The sequence below is a fragment of the Tympanuchus pallidicinctus genome, unplaced genomic scaffold (assembly GCF_026119805.1).
Source record: "Tympanuchus pallidicinctus isolate F22 unplaced genomic scaffold, pur_lepc_1.0 scaffold1, whole genome shotgun sequence".
In the NCBI taxonomy this organism is placed as follows: Eukaryota; Metazoa; Chordata; class Aves; order Galliformes; family Phasianidae; genus Tympanuchus; species Tympanuchus pallidicinctus.
The window spans coordinates 98,617,786-98,641,503 of NW_026294618.1; the positions used below are offsets into that span (position 1 = coordinate 98,617,786).

At 37.0% G+C, this 23,718-nt stretch overlaps 1 protein-coding gene across 24 annotated transcripts in view; it reads left to right on the forward strand.

Annotated features, from left to right (window-relative positions):
- Window positions 1–23,718, forward strand: part of NRXN1 (neurexin 1) — a 633,366-nt gene that overhangs the window by 431,318 nt on the left and 178,330 nt on the right. For all 24 annotated transcript variants that reach the window (XM_052667052.1, XM_052667120.1, XM_052667663.1 and 21 more), the window contains one exon: window positions 5,505–5,686. In XM_052667052.1, coding sequence (XP_052523012.1) covers window positions 5,505–5,686 — 182 coding nt within the window. The remainder of the gene's footprint in view (window positions 1–5,504; window positions 5,687–23,718) is intronic.

Consider the following 23,718-nt stretch of genomic DNA (forward strand, 5'->3'; position numbering starts at 1 on the left):
GTACTGTGAATGCTGCTTTGTTTATTCATTTTAATGAATTACTTCAAATGATAAGCTGGCAGAGGTCATCCTCTTCTGATTGTTGTCTGGGTGAAAACTCTTGACCATAGCTTTTAAGACACATTTCATGCTGTGAAACAGACACCATTGGTAGACTGTAAATGGTGCAATACTAAGCTATGCGGTTGGTAAAGTAATATCACAGACAGTGTTGGAAGTTTGAAGATTCAACTAGCAGCAGCTGCTGTACACATGGTATGGTCTCAGTTTCTCTTACAGAAAAATTGAATTTTTGAGCTTTTCTTGTAGCATAGTGGAATCTGTGTGCTGTGGAAGGCTGACGCTACGCAGCTGTCAATTTCTAGCTCTTTATTTTCTTCAGCGTCTTTACCAGAAGTGGCAAGATGAGATCACGAGATATTCATAACCAAACTCGCCAACAGTGTTTGTCAGTGCTGGTTTGGTCAGTGAGTCGTCTTGCAGTTAGTCTGGTAGAATGGAAGATCAATGAATGAGTGTGTGAGTACTGAGAAATGCTATTCAGTTTGTGAACTTAGAGTCTGCAGTGCGTACCATCATGGTAAGATTGCAAGTGACAGCCATGGTTAGAACAAGCAGACAGATTGGTGTAAGAACCAATCTATGGAGTTAGAAATTATTTTAAAATGCACTCAGTTTTCAGGAGAATGGCAACCTTCTAAGGCTTGCTAAGATGAGTGTGGTCAAAGGTACATCTTAAATACAATTCTAGACTGTGTTGTCCAGGAGTCTAAGAGAAACTGGCCTGAAAAGGCCACTCTTAAAACTATGCATCAAGATTTTTGGAGGGCTACAGACAATGATACATTTGAAAAACTTTTTTCCCATTGAGTAAATAGATGGTACGTAGAGTAGCATCGTGCAGTTATTAAAGCAAAGTGGTTACAATCCACGTTCAGCTTCCTGCTGGGTGGGTAGAGAGTGTAGCATGAGGCTTTCAGGAAGTGTTCAATTGAATCTAATCGTTAGTTTGGAGTACTTCTTCCAGCAGGTCTTCCCATCTTCTTCCCATGGTTAACCCTAATGGCCATTCCCTCCTCACCTCAACACTGTGGCATGTATTCTCTCTTCTATGTAAATAATTAATAACATATCAGAGCCAAAGAGGAAACATACAGAATTGTTTTTTAACGCACTCTCCCTCTGGCAAGATCATGTTTTAGACTCAAAAGTTTGGGTTTTTTTCTACTTACATTAGCAATCTGTGAAAATACGCATGGAAATTTTTGCAATTTTCTATAAGTTCAGCGGGGCAGGAAGAAAATACGTAGTTGAAAGCATAAAAAGTATTAAATGGAGACTTATTAGCTTCCCTGAATGTAGCAAGTGTGATTAATGCTTCCATGTAGATGTGTCTGCATATGTTTATGTGTAGATTCGTACTGTAAGTTCTTCATTCCTGGTAATTAATAGTAGCCTGCATAAATGGTGGCACTGGGTTCAGCAGGTTTATCAATGCAAGTAATTATTTACCAGTGGGAATGAAGGGGTTCACAGTTTAGCCCAGAATGAGGCAAATACTGATAACGCACAGAAAGAAGAAAATTACATTATTGAGCAATTGCTTGTTATTACCAGTAATGTTTTCATATTAAAAAAAAATAATAATAAAAATACAAATGATAAACTACTATTAACGAAAAGGGAATGAAACTTTTCATTATTGACATTTACAGGCTTCATTCTTTTGTTTTTCCATTGTAGAGTGTGGTAGAATCGTAGTTTCCTGGGATCCAAACCTCAATAAAACCATTACTTTCACTTAGCATCTTAAACCTGTCATTTTCCTGTTGAAAATAAGCATTAAGTTACTGACGTTATATGGGAATAATTGAATTGTGTAAATTACCCTTTGGTGCAATATTCCTTAAAGATAACATTGAGATGAGCACGAAGCAGGTAGAAAGCTGTTGATTTGAGAAAACTATTAAACTACATCGGATGTGACTTCAGAATAATAAATACTGAAAGGCTTTGCAGTCATACACAGCATTAGATACAGCAAATGGGTACTAAACAAAATATTTATCTGCTTAATATTGTGTAGGTAAGCAGATGTCCTTGAGTTGCTGCCAGGCTCTATTGAAATGAACAGACTATTTCATAAAGATGAATTTTGCAAACAAATAGGATGTGAGAGACTCGGGCTATTAAAATCCGTTACTGTATCTTTGACCACTGGCAGTTCGTTACAATGGGAACCATGCATTAGGGTTAAGGATTTCAAAGAGCTTTATGAACACTTTTTCCCTAAACACTTTGTAGATGCATGGACACAAAGAATTACTCAGTAAGATCTGTGGCTGAGGGATATAGCCCGGCAAGTTAAAAGTTGCCTGATTTTATGTACTGTGCTGATGGCATTGCTTTTCTTGACTTTCTAATTCAGCTGCTTTCAGTTCTCTGGAGATGATAAATCCCCAATAACACAGTGCTATAAGCTAAAAGAGGGAAGTAAGGTGGCTGATTTTTAGTGACAATGTTATAAAAGAATTGCGGAGACATTATAAAGTTTCTCAGAGAGAATAAAAGCCTTTATGGAGCAAGTGAGTTAGGTTTCAGCTGTTGTTTCTTCACGTATGAAATTGATCATAAGCAGGGTGCTTTTGAACAACAATTTCTGGCTTTTAATAGTTAATGGGTGGTTGGACCATAAGTGGAGATCAATCCCAGAGTAATAAATTTTACATTATTATATTTGTCTGTCTTGAAACATAAACACTAGAGGACCTATTCTCAAATGGCTTCTGACCCAATTTTTTTTCATAATTAATACAGGAAATTCAAAGAACATGTCTCCCTGTATAGTTTAGACAAAGGCAAATCTGCATTCATCAACACGGGTTAATTAGCCTGTTACCGAACACACAGATAATATGAAGAGCTACAAAATGGTCCACTATAATTAAGGGAAAGCTTCGACATGAAAACCATCAGCTACATGTTCTCCTGGATAAAAGATAACTTTATAAATTTTGATGTGAATTCTACATAGCATAAGATGTACAGCTAGATTTTGCAGCTTTACTAACATTGAGCTTGGCAGTAATGCAGCAAGACTATGGAATTGTTCTTTATTTGTTTATTCCAAGGGCAGCGTTTAGCAAAAATTTGTGACAAAGATTCTCTCTCAATGTAAACAACAGTCTGTCATTGATCTGGAGACTTACTTCTGGGTCATGGTATTCAATATGATTGCACTGTTGCTTGGCAGGCTTTTTCTTTGTCTTTTGCATTAATTAAACACATCTGTTGCAACTGAGAAAAGGAGAATAATGCCCTCTCACTTGAATCTTTTGTAGTACTCTAGCAGTATCTCTGGTGACATCGAGGCATAAGGAGTTGTTTTTCCTTAGCCTTCTCATTTTGTTTCTTATAAGAATTTCATTTCTGGCACGATACAATATTTTATGAAGTCAACAGAAAGGCTGCCACTGTTTTTAATGGGCTTTGTATCAAGTCCTTAAAAACAGAATAAATTCTTTCGCTAGAGATACCAATGTGACACATACACAGTATGAAGATCCAAAATCTGCCATTCCTCAACTGGCTCAAGATTTGAGGTCAATATCAGCTGCAAAGAGAACTTTGAAACCAGTAAGGGTGATATTACCCTATCCATCTATCTTTGTTTTGGTTTGTTCTAGAGCTGGAGACTCAGCCATGGAGTGCCTGTGACAGATTGATGTGCATTTCAGATCCCTGCATTTGGGGAATGCAGTGATGGAACAGCAGGATATTGGATTTGTTTATTTTTTTCTATGCATTCCTAAACCAGGCAGTTTTTGTCCATGTCCATTGCCAAGCTTTTTTATGTTCCAGCCCTTAACTTTGCTGCTATTTGCTGTGCTTTGCGGCACAACTCTTTATAATTCCGATAAGCCTTCATTTCTCTTTGTAGCATAAGTTGAACCTGAGATGCTAGATCTGTTGTTGCATTTGTCTTTGCTAGAAAGAGCTGACAAGTTTTCCTACAACACATGGTATTTTGCCATCGAGAAAAAAGCCAAGAGATTTATTTGAAGAGTGGTGCAGTCTTGCAATAATGTTGATATAAGTTGAGCTTTAGCACTTAAAATATTATAAATTGATGGCATTGTACTGGAGTAAAAAAACAAACAAACAAAAAAATCCAGTAGGTAATTCCATAAAGAGCATTGATGTTAGAAGTAAATATACAATATCTTTTCAAAAGGGCCAGATGAACTTTTTGAGACTGACTCAAAACAACTTCTGTCAGCTGTAGAGTATTTCTGTGAGGCATCTGGAAAGTAAAAGAGTGGTGTAACCATACAACACTTCTTGCTTTCACCTTTAAATTTTGTATCTCTAAGGCTTTTTAAGTTCTTTTTTATGTTCACACCATTTTGGTCAATCTAAAAAAGCTAAGAAAAAGACAATTATACTATTATGTACTTACTCTGTATGGGACTATGGAAAAAATGTGCTGAGAATACTTAGTAGAACAAACAGAATTACATTAAATAAAATTAAGGACATCCAGATGGAGAGCCAGCTTACGATAGCTAGGAAAACTAGACTTCTGTATTGATTATGCTTTGTTTCTCTCTCCATGTCATAGAGAAGTGGATAGCCTATGGCAACTTCATAAATGAAAGATCAAGCGCATGCGTAGTTTGCATTCTGTATGCTGTTTTAAGGATAGAGGTTTTAAATGGCAAATGTCCAGATATGCTGCTCTTTTAGTTCATAGGCAATATGCTGGTGATGAAGTTAAGCAACCTGAGTGCTAAGTGGTGCTAGACTTACAACACTTGCTCAAAACAAATTACAAATTCTGTATGTGCACACTGGAAATGATGTGCAAAGATTTCCACTCATTGAGTATTATTCAAGTAAGCTATTACTTAGATTGTAGACTGATATCTTTTTGTCCTGACATGACACGTAAAGTATGTTCTCACTCTTCCATTTGTTATCCCCATCTGTCAAAAGATGATAAACCTCAGATAAATTCTTATCTGCATGTATTTGTTAATGTCTTGTTTTGTTAGGCAAGATGACATATCATATACAGTATATCATTTTCCTTGTGTAAATGAGCTTGATATCTGGAGCTGCTGAGATAACTGTAATGACTTGATTTCTTCTCTACATAGGCCTAACTTGGGAAAACATGTTTTTCCATTTGTCCTTATTCTGAACGTCACAAAGATGTGTTCTTAGCTTCAAGCATATGCTTAATAACTATTTTGAATAGAAACACGTTTCTGAATCAGAGCCATGGTATTTTAAATCTCTTTGCGTGCAACTATGCTCTAATTTATAAGATGCACTAATATTTAGCTTGATTAAAATTTTTGGAGATGAAGACCCCTTCAAGTTCAAATATAACATCGTTGGGCTCTGTTCCCTATACAAGAACACCATCTTCATGAAGTATGTAATTTTCTTCTGGATTTGCATTGACAGAGAATTAATTCTCTTTTATTTCTGCTTTGCAGCGGGAACAACGTATATCTTTAGCAAAGGTGGTGGACAAATCACTTATACGTGGCCTCCGAATGATCGCCCAAGCACTCGCGCAGACAGATTGGCAATAGGGTTTAGTACTGTTCAAAAAGAAGCCGTGTTGGTACGAGTGGACAGTTCTACTGGGCTTGGAGACTATTTAGAGCTGCATATTGTGAGTATTTCTAAAAAATGCTTATTTATTCACGTCTCAATTGTTCTTATATTTGTGGGTTTGGAGCTTGTTTAAAAATGTGTTTTGTTTTAATGTAAGTATGAACATTTGAGTGTCAATAGTGAGTTCTAGATGATCATGGCTCGTAGCATACAGTCCTGTAAAGGATATCAAACATTCTCAATGTTCCTCTTACTCTACATAGTTTTCTTTATATGACTTTTAATTTAAAAATTGTATTGTGACATACATATATAGCAGCTACACGAATCTAATCACATTAACTGTAATTTAGCAATATCAGAAGAAGGTGCATTAATTTCAGAGGGTTTAATCTGGAATCTTCTGAAGGAAATACAGCGTATCACAATTGACTGTGCTTTCTGTTAATGCTAGAATTATCCTCTGTTTTCACTGTTTCATTGTGATGATAAATTGTAAGCAGAAAGCAATACCATCGAGCTAGGAAGTCTGAAAAAGTGATTTCAGCTGCCCTAAAGCAAATAACTAGCAATCAAAATTGAAAGCATCTGGATTTTTATGACAGCATAAATAAATGATCAGTTGTGATAAACATAACTAGGGCAATATAAAATGTTGTTGTTTAGATTACTCTCAAATTTGTTAAGTGTATTAGGATGATTTTAACTTAAGAATCTCACTATTTTCCTAAATGGAATAGTTCCTTCTGAATGCAATTACTTATTGATCTATAACCAATTACACTTTTACCCTCAGAAAACGTTCTGCAGTGATCATTTTGAAAACAAGAGGGAAGTTATGGTATTCAGTCTTCCACACTTTTTTTTTTTTCTGTAAAGGCTCTCTTGCATGGTGGACCAAGGTGGCTTTTATGTCTATTTATTTACCAATGACAAAGAAACAAAGAAAGAAGGCCTGAAATATAAATCAGATGTTGCGTATAGTCTTCTCTTACCTTGAAACACATGGGCAAAACATCTGACTGATATTGTAAGATCTTGGTTTAAACGTGTGAACAAAGCATAAAAGCTTGTTTTCTTAAGTCATGCCAAATATCAGGTGTCTAGCTATCATTTCTCTTTACAACCAGAGACGAATTCCACTCATTGTGGAGAACAATGGTGCTTTCCTCTCATAATGTTATCATTAGCATATGAAGGAATGCATTTCTTGTAGATTTACTATACCTTAAATCTACCAAAATGATAAAATGTGTTCGATCTTCTGTCCAACTGAGTTTTTCTGTTTTAAAACAAAACATTGGATTCAAAATTGAGTTGAAGATCAAAATGCAATAATTATTGCCAAGTCTTAAGTGTTGCTTTTACCCGTGTAGCTTGTTTAAACTCATGCAGGAGCAACAGATAGTATAAATACAAGAATAATAGAAAGCTTTCTATTTTCAGAAAAATTATCACCTTAGTAGAGACAGAGAAAAATGTCATTTACCTTTCCTCAGTCTTTTGAAACTACTTTAAGTGTCTTACTCTGAGTTGATTGTGGCCTCCTCCATCTTTGCCACAGGCTTTGAGAATCTTTTTCTAAACCCTCTGTGGTTCAGAGCAAAATCCGTGGCAACTGTAGAGAGAGTTCTTTAGAATAAAGCTTGACCTTCTGTGAGTTCCTTCTCTTTGTTCTCTCTCTACAGTGGAGACACTATGGGATTGACCTGAAATCCTGATATCTGGCAAGATTTTTTTAAATTTAGATAAAGCTAGGAAAACTGATAGGCTGTAGTATCTGAGAGTGTGTTTCAAACAAGAATAGTATTCAAGAGGAAGTTTGAAGTCAGTATTTTCAAAAATGCTCTGTACCTGGTGCCATGAATCGTATTAAAGTCAGTAGAACTATAGTTTTTCTGTGATGATATTGTGAAGCATTGTAGTTGTAAAAATGAAAGAAAGTAGAGAGGCTCATGTACTTGCTATATTTGAAAAATAATTTATTAGAATTAAGTTTTTTAGTAGTTGACATTAACTGTATTCAAGTAGCTGGTATAAAAATCATAGGAGGGTTGTGTCATTCAGAAGAAGGTTTCGAACTATTGCTTTAAGTAACTTGATCATAGTCTTCACTAGCAAGTTGAGACGGGTGCTTGTTTGGGACATTTCAGAGCAGTGCTGTGAGGGAACTTGCTCTTTCTTCATTCTAGCAGCGAAAGAGGAAATTACAGGTCTGGTTATGGTACTCTAATGTGTGCTTGCCCTTTTTATTATTCTGTTTACTTAAAAATGATGTAAACCTAATAAGGAAATCAAGAGCATAACGAATTCTGATTTGGAAAATTGCTACTTGATCATCTGAATCACAGCTATAATGTTAGATTAGAAACACATTTGTTTTAAGTGATCATTTAACCTCCCGAGATAACAATTGTTAATAGTAGAAACATTGCAAAAAAGTGTATTCTGTATTGCCACCAGATGTTTAACAGTTCCAGTACAAGTATTTTAAATTCCAAGACAGTAAACTATCATCGCATGTACTGTAGAAGTCTAGATGTAAAAGGGTAGTTGTGCGTATAATATGCGTGCATTCCTGTGCTTCAAGAAAGGGGTGTTTGATTTATTTACCCAGATATTCAGAAGTCTGCATTCTCAGCTATCACTTGCCTTCTGTTGTATAAGTGAAGTAATCTCTTGTTGCAGTTTCTGCTGGAAGATCTAGTTCAAGTAGAAATAGATATTGTGCCTGAAAGTTCAGTTGTCTGTTTTTCAACTTTCTTCTCCTGTTGACAGATGAAAGGACAAATATCTCTGAGAATTCCTATAATTCTCCTTTTTTTTTTCTTTTTTTTTTTTTCTTACTGTAATCCTTCTTTTTTCCCCTTCTCTTGGCTTGATCTGCATCCATTTCCATTCCAAGAGGAAAAAGATGGCAGCTTGTTAATGCAGTGTTCATTACCTACCATGTACACTTCTGTGCTTGACTTTTTCACCCATTTGTGAAGCCCTGACGTAATTCTGTCAGTGAATCACATACCTATCTTGGCTTTTCTTCTCCTCTGCCAAGTCATTAGACAGATAAGCAGATACATATACATGCGTCATTGTCTTTCACAAGCACTGTGCTGTTGAAGCCTCAAATTTCCTACTTTTCTATGGTGAGGAGCAAAGTAGAACTAGACAAAGGGCCCAAAGGACTAAAAAAAATTCTGGCAACGCTGATAATACAGTAAGCTGGCATCCTCCAATACAACACAAATACTGCTTGCTCTATTAGTGGAGACAAAAGGCATAGATTTCTACCAGTACAAAAATAAAAAGAAATTAAAACTCAACATAGACTGTGAATAGTTTGTATGGGATTCTATTTAATATTATTAGAAAATATACAATGGAGAAAGTGAAAACCAGAAGAATTAATATTGTGATGAAAAAAACAACATGGGAAGCTGTTTTAAAAGATGTGATAATCTTATCTGAAGAAGTCTGATTAAGAATATTCAGTCTGAATATTTTCCGTATATGTCACACTTCATTAGCTTGAAATATTCTGAAGATGTAGCATTATTAGCACGATACATTAATCAGTATTGTATTTAGATTTTCAAAATGTGTTTGTAAATCTTTCCGAGTTATGATTAATGACTGAGGAGAACAGGCTTATGAGAGGAAATACAGAATGTCTTATGGAAAATTGGGTTGTGGATCATGAATAAATTCAGTCTGTGCTCTTTGTCCCATCTATTTATATACTACATCTATTAAAATAAACATTACAGGAAAGGCATTTCCATTATAAACTTTTTCCATGAGAAAGATATGGACAAAGTCAATTGAAAGTTTTTTTTTGAGTTTGTGTCATCTTTGGTTCAAAAATTGTTTTGGCTGAAAAGGAAGTTTCCCCATTTTTCCTTGGCTATATGTAGTTTTTGTATAGGGAATACTTCACTTAATTTTTTTCTAGATTAGTGAAATATTTAGTATCTCCAAATGAAATGTTTATTTTTGTGCAAAGCAAAATAATACTGATGTGAAGTGGTGTGGATTTTCAGCTGGAAGTTCATGGAAAAGTCTGCAGTCCTCTCAATGGATACATTTCTTGGAGCTTTTGGCCTACTGTTGAGGACTGTTATTTGTACTCCACTCCCTCAGTCTCCTATTTGCACAAATGCAGTCATCTTCTGCACCAGGTTTTTAATAGCACACTCTGTTAGGTTCTAATGTACGTTATATCTAGACAGCTTTAATTTATGCACGTATAATGACCTTCCTTCAAGTGAACAGAAATAACTCAAAGTAAAACTGGATAGAGGATCAGAGTTCCATGTGTGAGCATATCAGAGGAAAACCTGCAGTCGTAGGATAAATGAATTTATTATTCTCTTTTGAGTACTTCACATGTCTTAGGCTTTAATGCTGAATGGAAAGCCAATTGAAAGATTCCTATTGACTTAGTTGCATTTGAATCAATGGCTAGTGAGTCCAGTGTTCTTTCACTGGGACTGATGATAAAAATCCCTTTGATTTTAGTGATTTTTTTGTTTGTTTGTTTTTGGTTTGTAATAATTTTTCCAGTAACACTTGAATAATCTGTAAAAGACATAAATTTTCAAGATAACATGTCTTCTGATAATCTTCTTTCAAATACAGCATTAGTTGTTGTTATATATGAATCTATGTGATGTGAAGATTTGGAATAGCAGTGATTTATATATGCACAGAACAGTGACTGTAAAATCTACTTATTTACATCCTTGAAGAGCTTTAAAAAAGAAAAAGAGGAGAGCTGACTTTTGAGAGTCTGGTATTTTAGAAGTGCTGAGCATGCACATGAGGCTAAAGTCAGTGAAAGCTGAGTATAGCCAGTACCTCTGAAAAACATGCCAGCATTGTATCAGCTCGGTGTGTGTTAAGCATTGTTATGTCTAATGGTTGTAACATTTAATATGCTTTAAAACTGCGAGGAACAAGAAAATTACTTACGGATAATGTTATCTAAGCAAGAATTTTGCAAATATTTGATACTTCTTTATAGATACATGATATTTGTTAACATATGAGAATGGAAAAAACTATAGGAAGCTTAGTGGCTGCGGGCAGTGATCATTTTCTCTGTAGGGAACAAAACAGCAACGTTGGTTTATGTGTTAATATTCAAATTGAATAAAAATTCTTATGAAAGGAGAATTTCCAGGCTTACTTGTGGGGTTTAAATAATGAGAAGTGCTGGTCAAAAAAGAATCACTTGTGGGGCTAGGCAGCCAAGTGAGAATGCAATTCAGTGTACGCAAACTTAAGTTAATTAGAGTGGGAGCAATGGATTAATCTAGGGAATTTGTGCTAAATGGAGCAATCATTTACTTCACTGATCAGACTAAAGATCTCAGTCTGTAGGAAAGAAAATAAATCACTGAAATGGTCAAGCTGTACCATGAAATTATGCAATTAAGCTATTGTTTTGCAGTAGCAGAGGCTTAAAAATAGGGGACTTCATGATAGAAGTTGTTTGTTAATACTTCATCTTGAGTACTCTGCATTGTCTGTTATCCAAAGGGGTTGTTTTGTTGTGTTGTTTTTTTTTTTTTAAAGAACACTCTTATTTTTCTTCCCAAACAGGATTTAGCACTGGGCAACAGTGGTCAGTTCCTGCTGTGAACGGACCAAATTATAGAGAGGTTATGAAATTGTGCTAATTCTAGCACAGAACAGATTGATATGTTACTGTACCAAAAACATGAATGGAATTTGAACAGATGATATAATTAAACAGCTTGGCTATGACTGCTACTATGGTGTTCTGCAACAAGTCCTTATGCTGGCAGGGAAGCTCCATTTTAGCAGCATGGCAGCTCTGATCTTGCGGAGTCTGCAAAAGTGACTGAGGAAGCAACTCCTTTCATCATCTTATACTGTCTTGGGATGAATAGAAGTTCTTATTTCTTCCTCTACCCAGCTAATAACTCCTTTATACATCCTGTTCCTTTCATGCTTTTGAGAGTATAGAAGCTTCCTTCCCCAAAAGCATGCTGGATGAAGGGGTCACCACCTGCCAACCCCTCACTGAGAGAAAATTACGCAACTAATAACTCCTAAGTACAAAGTTCAAATACCTTTTGTCATCAGAATGCTCAAGCCCTTGGCACTGATGAATCTTTCAAGTTGCTTTCCTCTGGTAAAGGTGTAGAGTCTGGCTGAGAGTGGAGAATTCTTAGAATGCTTCTGGTAGGATGCACACATATAAGTGTGTATATGTATATATTTGTGTGTGTATATGTGTATAAATATATATATGTATATACATCAATTACAAAAGTTATTGTGCACTTTTAAGTAGTGAAGTAGACCAATATGGAGAGGCCAGCACAAGAGCAGGCACATGTAACCAACGCAGTGAGGCTCTTCATAAAGCATTGCTTATTTTGGTTATTGTTACTTTAAAACTCTCAAGCACTGTACAGACTTCCTCCAGTCTTTATATCCAAAGATTCTTTCTTAGTCTCTGCTTTTCCCTTGCTCCCTAAATGTTTTTTCTGCCATGTCTTCAGATTCACGTGCCTGTGCGTGTTCTTCAGTCTCAGTGAATCCCAATGAAGCAGGTGGCAATGTCCAGGTGTCTCAGTGACTACATACCTTTGCTTTCCCACATATTGAAACACTGTGTAGCTAAAGGAACTGAGGGTTCATTGTAGACGTTGACTGTGTGGTACACACATGGAAGACCTTGAGCGGGACCACTTGTTAGTTTGGTGTCATAAAGAACAAATCAGGTAAACATATGGCTGAAATTAGATGTCCTTTCTTGACTAAGTTGTTTATATGTAACATATATGTAAAATACCAAATTTCTGGCTACAGAAAAGAGGACAAAATAATTTGTTAGTCGTGCAGAGAAATTAATAGGTCATTGTTTCTCTATAGCAGCGTCTTACCTAGGTGATGTTATACTGTCTTACTGATGTTTTGTTTCTCTCAATGCTTTTTAGTTTGCTCTTGCCTTAAAGGAACAGATCTTATACTAATGTTACTCAAGCTGACTCTACTTACTCCAGTCTAACCAGTTTCTTTTAAATTCTGAATGTCTTCTACACTGATTACTAACTAACATCCTTGCATATGAAGGTTATAGATATTATAACAACATGGCACTAACTCTTCCAGAACACTGCCTTGCATAAAAAGATCTGATGAAAAATTTAGCAGCAGTTTAGCAACCTTATTAAGTTTTAAAGAATACTTAACTACTTTCAATAGTAGAACAGTTGAGAAATTGGCTGAAACCTGTCTGACCACCTACTACACAGAATCACAGAAAATCGTCATAACGTCTGGAGAATGAAAATGATGATTGGAGGTCACTTCCTGTGAAGCCAGCCACTTGTTTCTGTCTACCCTACGTGTACTCTTTCCTGTTTATTGTGTATGTTATTATGCATATACTATTTGTTTTAGTTAGTAATAGAGTTGAGCCAGACCTGATAATATTTCCTAGCTTGTTATTTTTATATTGTATTATATATAATATTTCCTAGAGGAGCACAAAATGTTTTTCACTCCCTCTCTGCAAGACACGTGTGGGGATGTCAGTTCAAACTCAAGTTGAGTTAATGTGTACCTGTTGTACTAGAAGCCACTGTGGCACTTTAGGTTGATAAGATGTGGTTTTGAAAAAATAGGAATAGACATGAGAAATGACATTTTGAGTTATCCTAGTCTACGCTTTCAGCTTCTGAGGGCATTTTGAATAAAAGAGAGTGAATATCACATTGCCATGACCCATTGAGAGAGGGCCAATCTGGCATAGTACAGAATCAAGGTGCATTTGTTACGGCTGTAAGCCAGAACTCAAGATCTGGCCCATTAACTCTGTAGCTCTTAAATTTATGAGCTCTAAATGAGGATAAGGATGTAATGTATGCAGCAGCACAAAGTACTAGTGTAGCAGTTTTTCAGTGAATGTGTGAACAATATCATTTTTAATATCAGTCAAAAAGATTAGTCTGCTGATGTCAATCAAGGCAAGTGGAAAAGCACAGCTGGTGGCCTGAACAGTTTCTGCTCCTAATTCCAAATAATTCTCATCCTGCCGCTTCCACTGTTCATTGGTCTGAAGAAACTGCAGAAATATGAGTAGGTATGAGTAGGATCTATGTCTGGCCAGAAAACTCCTGCTGGAAGGTGAAAGGCGCAGAGATAATTTTACAGATCCTGCTGCTTTGCTTCAGGCACTTGTTTAAGTAAACACTGGTATTATAGTTAATCACTTTGCGCTAATAAGGAAAGCTTGTCTTAATACTATTCTGGTTTTGTGAGATAATACCTTAATTGTTAGTTAATTAGACCACTTACTTAATTCAGATGTTGCTCTGTGATGCCGCTGTGTCATCACCAAACTGGAAACTTGTTTTAATATTTAATGTTAGTTTGCCTTTTTCTTCCAGATAGTTTTATCATCTGGGAGCCTTTCTCACTTTTCACTTTTGTTGCAGTACCACTGAAGAGCAGCTACAAAAATCACTGACTAATCTGATCTACCAGAGGGTAGAACTGAGCATACTGGGCCTGGTTCATTCTTTCATCTGTTTTAGTTACTTCACTTTCACAATCTGTGACACCAACTCATTGCACCAGGATTTTGTGGGAAAGCCACAGCAGGGAATTTATTTGGATTTCCTCAAATCCAAGTTGACAATACTTTCATCTACTTTTCAGCATTGTGCCTATGCTATTTAATGGTTTCTCTCTTAACGACGCTCCAGTGATGATGTATCACTGTAGAGCAAAACACGGTTTCCCCAGAGCTGAGCAGCCTCTTCCTTTCTCTCCTTAGCAACGATCCCAGGTGTGTAACGTTTGTTTTCTGTGTCAATTCTTCTCATTTAGCAGTGTGCTCCTGCTGCTGTTAAGTCTCTTTGTTTTGTGTGGTGTTTTTTTTTTTTCAAATAGATCAAGCTGGTCCTAAGCATTTCTGCAGCAATAACAGACATGATAAGGATTTAATGAACTCGTATTGTCAGTGTTCTAATGGTTTAGGCTTAATACAACAATCGCTCTAACAACAGGTGATTCTTCTTAAGCGTTTAAAGCAACTTAAATATCTTTGATTGTGAAAGCCCGTTTAGACTGAAGAATGCTTATGCTTCAGAGGATGGGATTAGCTCAAGGAACAATTTGCACATTCCTTGGCTTTGGATAATTACCTAGCTTATGCTGAATAAGGAATATCAAGTTAAAGAGAGGTCCTTTTTGCCAGTTCTGTCTGAAATTGTCCTGAAGCTTTCAGCACATTGGCATGAAACTACTGATGCAGCTTTAACTCCTGCCAGAACTTGTGGCTGATAGTCTGTGTTTGGTCAAAAGACCAAATTTAACCCCAAATATTATCTCTGGGGAGATGTGAATTGTGCTTTCTGCTGCATTATGCAGAAAGTGTTATGCATTCTCTGTGGTCTAGGAAAAGCTTCTTGTACAGAGCTGGTTCTCTGCCTTTTCTGCTCTGGGTGAGTGCTGTTGGGTCAGCTATTCCTCTTCATTCCAGGCCTCTGAATGGAAAGGAGGGGTTGGAGGATTACAACCTCAAGTATCTCACTGCACGCTATTTTTGGGGCTGGAGTCTCTTGTTTTCTGTTCTGCCCGCAACCTTGGTAGACTTGTGACTTACTGCCTATGCACTAAATGCTACAGGCTGTGCTTTTCCTATCCAGAGTCCCATCCAGAGTTTCTTTCTTGACACAGTGAATTTCAGGGAACAGTAGGGTTTGTGGATCAAAAGTCCCCAGCTTTTTCCTTGCGTAGCAGATGGAGTTTTTAAGGCTCGCTGTGGATTAGGCAGCAGCCGACTTCTCATTTAGGGACAAGTACAAAGAGCGTTATCACACGTGAAGTTACTTTGCAGTAACTTCTACCTATTAAAATAAAAAGTGAAAAGATTATGCTATACAGACTTAATAACCATTCAGCATATTCGATAATGTCACTGCTGTCAGTATCATACTCACTACTGCACTTAATAGCTGAACAGATGCAGCTCACTAGAGCACCACATGGTATACAGCAGCAGGGAGTCCCATTTGACAAGTTGGTTTTGTTTTATTTCCTTTTCACAGAGCCTTCCCTGGTATCCCAAGTTTCTGCGCTGTTTTGTCGCTTTTATTCGCAAAGGGAATCTGCCTTGCTTGTTTTCAAAGAAAGAGGCTTTTTACTTCTTAGTGGAAGCACTACGAAATTCCTAACAAAGCTACTGTAAGGAATGATTTAATTGAAGATGGTAAGCCCTTGATTTGGAAAGGGTTTGTCTGTAGCAGGTGGTATATATCTGCATTCATAGGTTACACGTAGGGTAGAAGCTGTTCTGTTTGTTGTAGGTGATTTGAGGGCTTTTTTTTTTTCATTGCAAGATTTTGTGTGTATGTCTGCAAGTCACTTTGCTCTGTGAATGATAACTTTTGGCTGTAATAGTGAGGCAGTTGTTTGTTGCTTCCATGTTTGTTCTCTACGGATCAATTCATAGGACCATTTTGTGAGACTGTCCAGTCTTCTAATTGCTTGTCTGGAAAAACACCTGAGTATACACTTTGAGGCTAAAGTAAGATGGCTATGCACTTAATATAGTCTAAAAATAAGAAATGGCAGAACAATACAGGACGTGTAATGAAAACCCTGGAAAGGTAGAAATACAGGGTATTTGTTTTCAGGACACATATAGTAAATATGTAACTGAGACTGAACTTGTTGCAAACATTATGCTATCCATCCTGTGTTTTGCGGCATAAATAAACCCAGAAACCCTCTTGGTTACACTTCCTATTCCTTATTAATATAGGTATATAATTAATATTAGCATAGGTATATAATTAAGGCTTGATGTTGCCAATGGCTAAACTTACAGGTAGTGCCTTCCCCAGAGCTAAGAAAAAAAAAAAAAAAAAAGTCACAGGTTTGTGTTTAACAGTATTTAAGACCTGAATATAAAATCTCCTTTTTAAAAGTTGGGTATTTAATTTGACATTCTTAAGGCATTGATTTTCTTTTCTTCTTTCTTGCTTTTCACTGCACTTTCAAACTCAAAAAGCACAGGCACATCTCCTTGTCACAGCTGTAGTGTGGTACATGATGACACTGAGCTCTGCTAGTGTGGGAGGAGGGGAGGTAGGGGCTGCAAGAACAGTGGAGAACTGATTAAAATTCAAAATGAGCTTGATAAAGTGGAGAAATAGTCTGAAATCAGGAAGATGAATTTCTACAAAGGAAAGCACAGTTCTGTACTGTGCACCAGTATAAAAATGGGGAATAATTGTGGCCAAGAAGCAGTTCTGCAGAAAAGATTGGAAAGTTACAGCTGATTGCAATTTGTCACAGGAAAAAACAGGCATTGGGATGTATTCACATGTGGGGTGGCAGAGAAGGCAAAGAAGTTAATTGTTTATTCAGTGCTGCTGGGACCTCAGCTGAAGAAGCATGTTCAGTACTGAGTGCTCTGCTTTGAGAAGGAGGTAAGCAAATTAAGCAGCTAGTAAAAGAAACTCTGCTTTAATTAACGTTTAGCTCCAAAGAATATAGTGAAAGAATGGGCTCTGTTTTGTTCATGAAAGGGAAGGCAGGGAGTGACTGAATGTGAAAACAGCCTTTTAATACACACAGGTTGCTATAAAGAGGAGCGTGACTAACTTGTTTTGCCTGTCTCTCAAGGTAAGAAATAGTTGGATTAATTTACAACAATGGTATCAGGTACTGGGGGGGAAAAAAGTCAAGCTATGTGGAGCAGGTTATGTAGGTAGGCCCAGTTAATCTATGCTTTTAGGATCAAACTACATTCCTGTCAGTGATGAGGATGCCACAGAGCAGTACAGTTGTTTATGCTGCAATTTGTAATGGGAAGGCTGAGGACCAGGAATGTTTGCACGTCAGCACAGTGAGTTTCATTATTTTCATTTCTAAAGGCAGAGATGAGAGAGAGTAAGCTGCTGAGTGTTTTCTTTTAATATCTGTTGGTTTTAGTGTGATCAGCAACTGTAAGACTGTACAGTATATCAAGGTAGAACCCAGTATGCCTTTGCTGCATCAACGTCTCCTTGTGCTTATGTTAGCCAGCTAGTGGTCTAGAAATGAAGTTAAATTTATACATCTGAGAACAATTTACCACCCGAGCAAAGGACTGTTGGTGTGTTGTTCTCTAACTGTTGGCATGTGCCTCCTGTTCAGCTTGAAAAAAGGTGGTGGTGATGTAACCAACTTTGTCTCTTCGCCCACCTCTAAACTGTTACCAAGCGTTTGCCTGGTGGCCATGTGGGAGTAGTGAGGTAATTCAAACCGTCCTGGTGTGAATATAAAACAACCTAAATGTGCTAAATGGACAAAACTCAACTGATTATGTTACAAGAATAGCATACAGTTAGGATGAATTATAAAATTTATCAGGTTTTTGAGCTATTTGGCCGGTTCATTGGGTGCAGATGTGGCTGTATGATGTGAAATGTTGTTTTAAGTTTGCTTGTCAGTACAATACAGGCAGTTTATCCAAAACACAAAAAGTGTTCATAAGTCTCCGGCATTAACCTTCCCCGTTTCATTTTTAAAAACAAGTCTCTGATTTCCTAACATTGTCATTTAAGTTGAGGCTTTTCAACACTTTCAGCAGAATGTTGATTACAGAATCTACTTCTAGCTGTTGATGACTATCACAATTTAGGGTTCATATCAGTAAAAGCCCACTGCACTTCAAATAATACAGTAACTGTTATAATTTTGGTATTGTTCTCCAGCATTGAATCTTCAGCCTCTGCCTGTGCCTCTATCCAGTAGGTTGTATCCTGGGGCTCGCTCTGCAGCAAAGCCAAGTTATTTCCTGAAGCAACTGTGGGAACTTGCTCTGGACTGAAATGGTTTAAGTTTTGGGTTATCATTTGCAGTGACAGCTGGCGGTGGTCTGTTGCAGTGTGAATCATTAGTGTTAATCTTTTCTTATGGTCAGCAATGTGCAGTGCAAGATGAACACACTTTCATGGTAAGGAAGGTGAATCTCCCCTCTGTTCTGGTTCTCCCCTTCAATTATACGTTCCTCCCTACTATAGCTCAAGTTGTGTTGTTCAGCTCCCCTGGCTATTTTGCACTTCTGCAGTCACAAACGTAGATTGTGGATTTCCTTTGTTGCCCCAGAATGTAGAAGACATCCAGGATGATAATACATGTCCGTTCATTGAGGTGGAAGAAAAATAATGAATAAAATCATTGCTGTGACTGTGTCAGGATGGTCTTTTTATTTGTCTCGTAATGGAGGTGTTGTTCAGCATTTCTAATTACCATATTAATCTTCACTATCCCTTGAGACAAGTGTAATATCAGGAATAGTAGTGCATGACAAATTTTGACCCTCAGAGGTGCTGGTTGCAAGCAGTTTAGTTTGCTGGCAAACCTAATTGGTTCCCTGTAGTCCTTTCTTTTCTCCCTGAAAATATTTGAGAGATTCACGATGCTTTTTTCCTATAGTGTAGAGAAACGTTAAAAATCTAGTCAGAGAAATAGTCTTGTGTGAATCATGTTCTCCCACACACATGCTACGCGTGAAGAGTTTATCAGAAACATTCCACACACTTAGTATTTTTTTTTTTAAATGATAAGCAAGATTGATTTCTGCGTCTGAGTTTTGCATATGTGAATTTATACACTGTAGTTTTGTTGGTTTTTTTTTGAAATTGCTTTTACAGTGTCAGTGCAGGAGTGTTCCCAATCACAAGGAAAGAGATAGCTGTGGTGAGTGGTGTATAATCCCAGAAAAACAAATTATTTCCTCAAGAACGGGGAAAGGCAGTGGAGCCTTCTGTCCATCCCACCTCCCCTGAGCTTTGTTCTCTGTGGGCTTGACTGGTTCTGGTCTGTGACTTAAATTACCAATCAGTGGGAAAAACAGTACTCTTTTCTCTAAGCCCTCCTAGGGAGGTGACAGTAGTGCTTTGGTTGGTAAGGCACAAAGACCAGTAAGCAGATCATTAAGGAAGGCAGTGGGCTTTTTGGTTAACCACTTAATTAGCTCAGTTATTATAAATGTTCAGTGTGGAGTGCTAATTTTCTGGTGTCGTCATCTTTGCTTTGGAACACATTCGCCTATCAGGAAAAAAATTATGTAGGTTTTCAAACTTCCTGATCTATTACATTGACACCACAGAATCTCGTAGATGCAGTGTAAAGGTTATACGATCAGTAGCTGGGTATTCTAATTCTCATTGTCCATGTGTTTCCATTTTGAACTGGCTTCAAGAGAAGGATTGGTGATCTAGGTGTAGTAGTGTTGTGTAAGTTAGAAAATGTTTCTCTGATCTTGTTTCTTGGTGGAAACTGGAACTTGGGAAATTTGAAGTGCTGGACAGAATTTAGAAGCAAAGGTGAAAGGAATGCTATGGCACCACTTATCAATCGGGGCTGATTTTAGTGGGATTTGAGAAAGCTGGATTCAAATTTTTTCCATATCTAGTTCAGAATGGGAGCTCTTCTAGACTCCCACATTGTAGCTTGAAGGCATTGAATATCAGCTTTTAACTTCCCTTGCTGCATGAATCTTTGTTTCTTTCTGTATTTCTAAAGCAGTGAAATGTTTTGTATTGTTATACATCCGGGAGGAAATTTTTCAAACTTTATCTAGTATTTGTAAACATATCTTAATAGATAGATATTGATAACAAAACTGTCCTCATTCTTTTACAGTCATTATAGTCCTGAATCCTGTTGCTTTGTTTCCTAACCTAAGTCATTGTATTGCATGGTAATGCTTCCCTTCTAGAGCCTGCCTCAAACATTTTTCAGTCAAAATTCAGGATGGAAACTTCATTTATGTTAGTGAGAAATCAAGTCCTGACTGTTGTTCCTGTGATTGCCTCTAAGTGCGGAAGGCAAGGAGCTTGGAGAGCACTGCAACACTTGCACAACGTTAAAGAGCGAATGTCACAGTGCTCTTAACATGAAACATGGCATACTCACGCTTCCTGGAATCCGCTGTACATTTTCAAGGGCCAAAACCGTTTCTGAACACCTCAATACAACAAAATTTAGCACATTTCCTTAGCACAGTTGAATATTTTTGCAAACGTGGACAGTCGACATGATGACAAAGCATTATACTGATGAAAAGACAGAGCAATTAGGTGAAACATTCTGTGGTGCTTTGTAGTGAGTATTCCTTTTTTCTGTGAAGGAGGATTATGCCTTTTATATTACTAATTCCAGCCACCTGAGATATGTTAAATCTGAATTCTGTAGCATATTTCTCTGATCTATTAAAACTCTCATGAAAACAATATAATGATCCTCTGTACCAATCACCTGTTACAAAACTTCCAGAAGATTTAGCAATGATGGCAAAAAACTAACACATCAGAAACATTAGTATGTGATTATTATTTTTAAGTCTTTTATGGTTTAAGAATAAATAACCTTCTGAAAGCCAACTGCAGCTCCCAATTTGTTTACAATTCATAATGAGTTCCTGTGTAAGTGCTATAAGGCTCTAAAATTACAGAGCAAGTTGTTTGTTTGGGTTTCTACTGGCTATTGTGAAGTCAAGATGATGTTTGAGGGTATAAGTGTAAGTGGAGATAACTTGTATTGCTATCCTAAATGAATATTTTGATCAATTTACCCCCACCTCACATCTTCTGAGCAATAGGAAATAGTTATGGGTTCCAACTAGAGAGTTTCTCAGTGGTTGGTAATACAACTGGTAGTTTCTTGGTTATATATTCTTTGGGTGGAGAGTGGCAGTGAACTTTATTATATGTTTCCTAATTTCCAAACTGCTGCTAATTCAGTATGTACTCAGTGCAAAATAGAAACCTTTTATTGATTGCCTGTGTGTGTCAGTACTTACTGCTTTTATTAAAGTAACTATTTATTTTCTGATTGTGGACCTGTGACATAATTATGATGCAAGTTTAAAAAATATATATATATATTACTGAAAGAAAGAGTTCTGGCAGTAGACTTAGGTAAACCAGAGGATCTCCTGGCTGGCACACAGCTCCTTAATTTTAAGATACTGATCTTGGTGTTAAATGGAAATAGCAGGCCAAAGATATTTCTAATATTGCATCACTGCCCTGTTTGCTTTTTTTTTTTTTTTTAAATATAATTTTTGAATCTTAAAACCATTTATCTGCATTCTTTTGATTGCTTGGCTTTGTAATTAATGCAATAAATGTGATTGTAAGAAATTGCATAAAAACAATAGACCTAAACAGGAAACACACTTCTATGCCTTTTTGTCTATTTTCGTCTTAAGACACAAGATTATGAATTTGTTCTGCTTTCTGTTGCTGTTCCAGAGCAGCAGAAGCTAATGCTAGTTTCTACTGTCTTATCTAAAATAAATTTAGAAATGGTAGCTCATGCCAAAAGTATATCTGTATGGCTTGTTATGTTGGCAGAAAATTAGCGTGAGATTTTATAATGTGGATTTCTTTTATCCTTCAGATATTAGTGCCTTGTGGTCATGTTTCCAAACTTTCCTGGAACATTTTGAATAGTAGGAGCTTAATGGTTGTTTATGGTTTTTGTTTTGTTTTCCTTGGCATGTTCATGAAAAGAAAACCATTGCGGTAAGGCTGTGGGGAGGGGAATGAGCAGTGAAAATCTGCCTGGCTCTCTATCAGTAAGCACCTTAGCAGTTGCTGCAGAAGTACAGTTCTGAAACAAGGTTTCCAACCCCTGTGTGACTTTGAGGCTTGTTCATTAATGAAACAAAGCACAGGGTAAAAGGGTATTGAGCTTCAAGTTTAATTGCAATATTTCTTTGAATGTGGGATTCCAGCTAAGGCTCTGGATTTCTCTTTTAAACCAAGCCTATCCAGGTACATGCATGAGTACTTCAACTGTGTGATAAGAATAAAATGGATGTACTTCTTCTAAGATCTGTGCTGTGATTCTCATTGAGAAGCATAAATTAATCCCTAATTCACACCTGTGGCTTCTGCACAAAATAAAAATATCCTGAGGAAAAGAATGTCAGAGTTGATTGGTAGAAAATTTGTTGTAACTGCATTATATATGAAAATGAATATATTGGATGACAATTTCTATTATTTTCACAAGGTCCATTCAGTGTAATTATAATTTACCATTCAATTATACCATTCTCTTTATGCTAATTTTCAAATTATTCTTTCTTTTACTTTAATGGGTATATATGAATCATAGGAAATACACCTAATTAATACCTCTGCTCACTGCTACAATTAAACATTAATCAGATTTGATTTTTAGAGTGATGTGCTACCAGTCTTCTAATCTTCTGAGTTACAACCTGATAAAAATTTCATTGCCCTTGTTATATAGTTCTCAGTGGGGAAGGGATTTCCATCTAGTGTATTTCATACACAGTGGTGACTTCTATATAAATTTCACACTCCTTATACAACTCTATAGATAAACGGGTTAGAAAAGCATAGAGTGACAAAAAGCAAATTGACCTTTTAGACTTTGTTTGAAAAATAAGTTGTGTGTCTGTCAGTGCAATCTGTGTTAATGTGATGTTTCATATTACCATGGGGATGATGGTGCTTAGTTTGTCTAAGCCTTTCTTATGAGGGGGAGTGGTGGGGCAGCGCTGAGCTTTGCTTTCTCAGCAACAAGGCCCAAGGGAAAGGCCAAGGAATGAAGCTGTATCAGGGTAGGGTTGGGGGGTTAGGAAGGGTTCTGCCCTCTGAGGGCAGTGGGCACAGAACAGACTGCCCAGGGCAATGGGCATAGCTCTGAGCTGCTGGAGCTCAGGGAGCATCTGGACAGTGTACTCAGACACAGGTTTTGGGTGGTGCTGCTTGAAGCCAGAAGATGGACTCAGCAGCTCTTGTGGGTCTCTTCCAACTCAGAATATTCTGGGTTTTTTTTAGCCAACATATTTCCTTTTTTCTTCTCAGCTTAGAGGAAAAAGTCAGATGTGAGCATGAAACAATGAACGTTCAAAATCCACCTTTTTTTTTTGTTTTGGTAGTGATTGTTTGGAAAAAATCAACCCTGAATCCTGACATTTAAAATTGGCAAGTCATTGACCTGTTGAGCAGCAATGCTGTAGAATAGCCCTCTTTCTTCAGTGTATCCATAAAGCATCTCAGGGTTGTGCGCTGC